At 27.5% G+C, this 7,127-nt stretch overlaps 1 protein-coding gene and 1 long non-coding RNA gene across 2 annotated transcripts; both read right to left on the bottom strand.

Annotated features, from left to right (window-relative positions):
- Positions 1–1,930: 1,930 nt before the first annotated feature.
- On the bottom strand, positions 1,931–4,880 carry LOC141532188 (uncharacterized). The gene is made up of 4 exons (XM_074250416.1): positions 4,850–4,880; positions 4,696–4,756; positions 4,303–4,465; positions 1,931–3,577 (listed from the first exon to the last, which is right to left on the bottom strand). The coding sequence occupies exon 4, from the start codon at positions 3,551–3,553 to the stop codon at positions 2,792–2,794; it is 762 nt and encodes a 253-aa protein (XP_074106517.1). The 5' UTR covers positions 3,554–3,577; positions 4,303–4,465; positions 4,696–4,756; positions 4,850–4,880; the 3' UTR covers positions 1,931–2,791.
- A 2-nt stretch (positions 4,881–4,882) lies between these two features.
- LOC141532189 (uncharacterized) lies at positions 4,883–5,868 on the bottom strand. Its single transcript, XR_012480056.1, has 3 exons — positions 5,515–5,868; positions 5,128–5,429; positions 4,883–5,035 (listed from the first exon to the last, which is right to left on the bottom strand). It is a non-coding gene; the product is annotated as an uncharacterized LOC141532189 (long non-coding RNA).
- Between the last annotated feature and the right edge of the window lie 1,259 nt (positions 5,869–7,127).

Genomic DNA, 7,127 nt, shown 5'->3' with positions numbered 1-7,127 from the left:
TAAATCATTATAAAATCGCCAATCTCCGCATAATCTGCGGCAATATGCAATATAATGATGTGCATTATATCCAATAAGTCCACACAAACTGAAAATTAAAAAGAAAATTAGAATACAATTTTTAGAATTTTAGAAATAATGTAATAAAATCATACCAACCGATACCGTATATTTTTTGTTTCATTTTCTTTGATATTTAAAAACGTTGGAAAGTCTCGTAACCGGTATGACATGCTGCTATCTTGGTTACGCAGCTTAATGTCCAACTCAATATAAATGTAAGAGTTTAACTTTTGTTCACAGATTCGTGTTTTATTCTTACAAAAAGTACAGATTGATTGGAACGTTCCATGATAGATGAGAGCATTTTGCAAATCTTGTATACCATTCTTAAGAAGAATTTCATAATTGACAGACAGCGTAGGCCTTTTTTATTTTGAAAATCAACACATTCTGGTGTTGTACATGTTATATTTTCAATTAAACTAGGATCGTTTTGGAATAATTTATTCCATAACGCACTAACATTGTCTTCGCAATATATTACACGTGATATTGTGTTTACTTTATTTGTATCTTCATCATTCCATTTCATTGGTTGTTTTAATTCTTGTTGTTGATAAATTTTGTGTAAAATATTGAACCGATCATTATATAGTTGCCCATTTTTCTTCACACCATTTCTCATTAAATTTAATGCAACTTTAAAAGTCGAATTTTCAGAACAATTTAAAAATTCATGAAAGCTCTTACTCTCTAATGCTCCATTAAAAATTAACTGGACTATACTGTCAAACGGACAAGTATTATAAGCTAAAAAAGCTACCCCATTATGAATAACTGGTCCACTTAGATTCCCATTTATCAATAAATATGATTCTGTTTGTTTGCCTTTTTTTTTTATAGTAGGAACATTTTCTTTGTTCTTTTGAGATGCAAGTAAATTATCTATTAATTTAAGTTCAGGACAGTCTTTAAAGTATTTACCTTCGTTATTAATTTTCCTTCTCTTTTTTTCAATAGCAGCATCTAATACGTTTCTTTCAGAGATTTGGGTAGTTTTCGGAGTACTAGTTTTTAAGCTATAATCATGCTCGCTTTCAATAGATTTATTCAAATTCTCTATAACAGAATCGTTACTTACTTCCATAGTTGAATTCTCGGCTTTCATATCTTGTGTAGGGTGATTTAAATTATTTGCATAATTAATCCATTCAAAGTTTTGATGTTTCATATCGTTACCCAAGCCGCGCCAATTTTCAAAATCAATACTATCTTCAACCTCAACATCATCTGCTCTTTCCTTAATCTTAACATCATTTAAATTTTCAACCTTAACACCATCTGTTTTTTCCTCAGACTTAGCATCATTACAATTTGAATCGTTAGATATAGTAGATTTATCAATATTGTCATCGACAAATTTTGTGAGCTTGTTTTGAAATACAACCATACCACCTAAAAGATTTTTCAAATGAGCTTTCACTAAAATGTCGACTCGTGCAGGAAGACCGATTTGCCGATTGAGCATTTCTTTTGAATCTCTAAAGTCTTGCTCAATATATGATGACGTAGCACGTAATTTATTTTTTGGAGTACATACTTGTGTCCACAGTGGAAAATCTTTTACAGTTTTTAGAAAGGACTCTTTGAATAATGGTACATAAAAACAGTTTAATACTTTACCAGTAGTTTGAACATTATTTGAAATAGTAACAAGATCTTTTATCCATGAACTAATGGTAGACGAGTCACTACTTGGATCTTCTTTTTCGTCATTCAAAATAGTACTTTTTCAGCATCAAAGTCCATACTTTTCATATTTTCTTCAATTTCATGATACAAATCTTTACTGTTTTTATTACCAATTATATTTTCTAATTCTGTTCGAGCATTTAGAGGCGTAATATATTTTTGATTATAAAAATTGTTGAATCATCAAATTCGGTAGAACAAACAATTAAAATCAATATTAACATTTTTTCAAAGTCTTTCAAAGTATTACACTGAATCAACAGTGCAATGCAATACAAATAAAAATTTTTCACATTCTTGTGATTTACCGACTTCCAACATTGCCAAGAGCTGGCAGCATGAATGAAGTGGGCTGTGTCCAACCGAATATACGTATTCGGTTTCCATGAAGTATTATTTTTAGCTTTATTAAAACACGACTCGATATAATTAGGTAATGATTGATTATTAAACGCTAAAGCTATTGAGTTTAGTAACGCACGTGAACCATCACACACAACCTCGCCAGGAATCCTCTGAACAGTCGAAGAATCACGTACAAGCCGTAACCATCTTCTTAACCAGAATGTAATTACATCTGTGTCATGACATTCCGACAACATTTGATATGTCGAAATAGTAGTATTATAGAAATTTATGACGATTTGGTATAAGAAGATAGCACTTGTACGTTCACCACAATCAATAAATTTTCGGGCTATCCCACCAGTTGCGTCGATGCTAATTGATGATAAGTCTTTGTGTAATCGCTGATACTCACGATAACAATGAATTTGGGAAGGTGTTCCATAGAAAACCCAGAAAGGTGAAGCACTTACAACTTTGATCGAATTACGGTAAATGGGGGTCTCATCTACACACATAAGAGCTTTTATCAAATCTCGCCTGTCTTCTGGCTTCACATCATACTCATTTTCTGTTGATTCTTTTTTAATTGGTATAGAACATTCGCTTTACTTATCACTGGACATTGAGTGTCTCCAGGTTGAAGAAGCTTTCGGATGCTTCTCTAATACTTGCTTTTACTCCTTTATCTTTAACTTCTTTTCTCATTTCTTCTCTTTTTTTTTCCTCTAAGTGGACGGCTAAGATCGTCATGCTTCTCAAATCGTGTGTCTCGACAGTTCATTTTTATGATAACATCACCATCAATACCCGGATCGTTTTCGATATAACAAAATAAATTGTTTCTACATTTCTTACTTTTGCATCGTCCTATCATTGTTGCATAATAATGTCCATATTGTTGAATAGTACCTTTTTTAAACACGAATGCACATTTTAATCGATACTGCTTCCAAAATTCTAATATCAGAGTATCAGTCCATACTTTAGGTTGAAGACCGGGATAGTTGCTATCGTTTTTTACAATAGGAGTAACTTTTTGAATCGAGTTCCATAGATGTCTGGAAAGTACTACATCAAAACACTCAAAATCCTTCTGCTCATTAATATACACATTACTATAATAATCTGGATCTTTTTTAACGTCGTCCCGGTCGCAATCGTCAGAGATGTCATCATCGAGGTCATTATCATCATTATTTATGTCATTATTTTTTATAGGTACATAATAACCACATCGTTCCTTTGCTTTCGTTAGAATATCGCGTCGATTTTCTTTGATGTTTGTTCTTATACAAGGAACATTCCACTTATCTTTAAATTCAGGTTCATTTGACATCTTATCCCATACGTCAGAAGACCATTCAGGTAATTGATCCGATGCAAAATAACTAATATATTTTATCAATACATTAATTGCATCGTCTATCGATACTCTACTCTTAGGTGGCATTCTTACTTGAAAAATTAGTAATACCTAAAAAAAAATCAATAACAACAGTTAGTCAATTAAGTAATTACAAAAAAATTTAATGAAAGCACCTTACTTAAATTTTTAATGTTTAATTCACACCTTGTCTGATTCACAAGAATATCTATTTACTAAATATTATTTTTATATTTACGCAATAATTCTGATTTATTTTAATTTTCAATTATAAAATAAATGTTTTATAACTTTTTTATTTGTTAAAGGTTCTTTCGATATAATATTCATCACACAAGTAGTCATTTGTTTGAACATAACAATGTTAATAATAATCATAATGATGATAATAATAATACAAATAGCTAACTCAAAATGTTTATAAGTTATATACACAAGTACATAAACTACAATTACGATATTTTATTTTTACAGAAAAATAAATTGTAAAAAATTAAAAATCAGACGAAAAAATTTTTTCTAACATAAATATTTTAATTAAAAATATAAAACTATCAGATTTTAATTAGCCATTGTTGCATATAAAAATAAAATCGAAAGATTATCTACTTTATCGGCGGCTAGTAAACTTTCTTGTCAATCATCAGATTATTACAAATATTATTTTATTACAAATTAATTTTATTGCAAATCTTATTTAGTTATAAATTTATCCACTTTTAATTATATGATATAACAGTATTACTTTATAGAACAAATTATTTTTCAATTTCAATGTCTCTAATCAAAAATGAAAAATGATTAATTATACTTACATTCAAGCAAAAATATTGACTGAATATTTATTAAATGAATTTAAAGAAATATATAGATACATCCAAATACGAAATATCTTGTGCTCCATGTTTAAAGATATCAATATTTTCATTTACTTTAGTTTTCGAAATTAATTTTATTTGGAATTATTATTTTATAAATCTGAAAAAATAAATAAATTAATAAAATATTTGATTTAAAAACATCAGTTATTTGAGAATCGTTATAAATATTAAAATTAGAATATTTGTTCAATAAATCGACATTATACTTGAAATATAAAACATTGTCACAAACGAAAAGTGATTAAGCAGCTTATAAATTGTATCTTTATTTCACAGAAAAAAAATGATAAATTTTTATTTAATGATAATAAAACATTTCAAACTTACATATCAGTACTCATTTTAGATTCAATTCTACTGTTTACTAATATAGTTGACCAGAAACATCCTAAAATAAAGAATCGTTAATATAGGTCATATTAAAATTTTTTTATAGAAAAATGTATTTATATACAACCTGATATCGAAAATTTTTCCATACCTGCATGAAAATAAAAAGTACTGCTTCAAAATCTCCAATTACATAATTGAAACAAAATTATTCGAAACGACCTTTCCAAACATACCAATAATCCGTAGTTACTACTGCACTAAGTTTCAAGTAAAACCTGAAATACTATTTCAATATTCCTAGGCATTGCAATCTATTGGTGTCTGTCCATTCCAACTAAAATAAAATTCATGGTGTCAATATGATCTATTAAATTCTTTTAAATTATAATTAATAAGTCAATATTTCAACAAAATAATATTTATTACCAATATTTATGCCGCGAAGCAGTTACTCTGTTTCGATCACCATACACTTAGTTAAGAGTTGGCAATGATAACTCCATTCCCATATTTTTATTCAATCTACATCTTTTCATGTTATTGAATTATCCGATGTTTTTTCAGAATTATACATGTTACCAATAAACTGCAAAAGCCATTTATTTTGTAATAATGTAAACAATTTTGTAAACTTTCGTAATCCAAAATGGAGTAACTTTGAACACTTATATCCTCTGACCAGTTTCATGATTTTTTAATTAATATCGGATATCAAACATCAACTAGATCTGAAAAAGTATGAAGTCATAAAAATAATTACTGAGTTTTTAAGGTTTCCAAAAATTACATAAATATAAACATACTCTAACTTACAAATTAATTTCGACAAACTACCTTCCATACATATGTACGTAGAGCTACTTGACTTGTCAATGTAACCCACTTCACTCCGTAATGTTCTAAGATCAAAAATCACTCATAATATTATTATAATAGACAGACAAAGCTTGATCAATTAATTAATAAACCATCGAAGAAGTTAAATTTCTAAATCAAATACGGAAGAAATTAATTGAAATAAATTGGAGCATGTGTGAAAAATATGTCGAATAACTGAATAACAACACTACCACTTGCGTATACACATTATGATGTATGTATTCATGTAATCGATTAGTTGACAATCCATTAGGTGGCACTGCAGCTATCATCTTTCATAAATGTAGCAGAAATTTGAATAAATTTTCAATAATGATGTCCTTCTATCGAAAAATTTTCTTTTTTTTAATTAAAATATAAAGAAATACGTAGCGAACGTAGCGAAAAAACATATAAACAAATTTATCTTTGTTAGGAAATGAAACAAATTTAAATTCTAAAAAAAAAAACTTATTATTTTTATTAAAAAAAAGGTTAATTAAGGGAACTAATTAAATTTTGAAAAACATTCAAATTAAAGAAAATAAATATTTTTCTGCAATATTACACTTTTTGAATATAATTCGCTGATCAAAAGAAATAACTCGTATTTCTCTTCTCATATATATATATATATATATATATATATATATATATATATATATATATATATATATATATATATATATATATATATATATATATATATATTAGTATTATTATTATTATTATTATTATTATTATTATTATTATTATTATTATTATTATTATTATTATTATTATTATTATCATTTATGAACTTAAAAATGTAAATATGAAAAGCATGAGACAATTTTTTAATAGACATGTCTACTCATCATAAGTAAAAAAGTCCTGATAAAGCCACGCTGCGTGAATATAAGGGCCTTCAATCTACGCTGCGTGAATATAACAGCTCTTATATTAACGCTACGTGGATTTATCAGGATTTTTTATATGTGAATAAGTGGACACTTTTTTTTTTTAGTTATCAATAAAAGAAATGTGAAATTCGATATCATATTTTAACACCGCTTTGATATTTAGGAAAGCACGCTGAAAATTAATGAAAACATCGGTGTCAGTGTAATAATTCAACATCGAGACCGTTTGGACTTATACGCCAAACGTCACAAAAAATAGTTGACCTTTTGGTAAATTCTGCTTACCAAGAAGTTAAACATTAATAATTATGTCAACTTAAATTCAATAAAATATTTTTGTGCCACTTGGGGCGAAGTTTTATATTTACTGTACATAAGTAGTTTCAACCACGGAGGTTACCTATTTTGGCATTTTTAGCTGGGAGTTTTATAATTTAATTTACCAAAAAAAAAAAAAAAAATAATAATAATAATAATAATAACAATACTAATAAAAGAAAACAGTGAAATCAAAAACGTGGACTAGAATATGCGTGCCTGAAAGTGAGAATGAAAAGTATTTCATAAGAGTCTTGTTTTTCTAGTTGAATTATTATCGACCGAGAATATATGCAGAACTTGTATTTTTCTTGCGTTACTATTATTATAATATCATTTTATTCTCAT

This window comes from Cotesia typhae, unplaced genomic scaffold, assembly GCF_013202065.1.
Source record: "Cotesia typhae breed Kobodo isofemale line unplaced genomic scaffold, CoteBio_Ctyphae contig_59, whole genome shotgun sequence".
Lineage (NCBI taxonomy): Eukaryota > Metazoa > Arthropoda > Insecta > Hymenoptera > Braconidae > Cotesia > Cotesia typhae.
This window is presented reverse-complemented; position numbering and strand designations above follow the sequence as displayed.

Bases quoted from the DNA above. Each gene is read 5' to 3' on its own strand.
- LOC141532188 (XM_074250416.1), bottom strand. From the start codon at position 3,553: ATGCCACCTAAGAGTAGAGTATCGATAGACGATGCAATTAATGTATTG.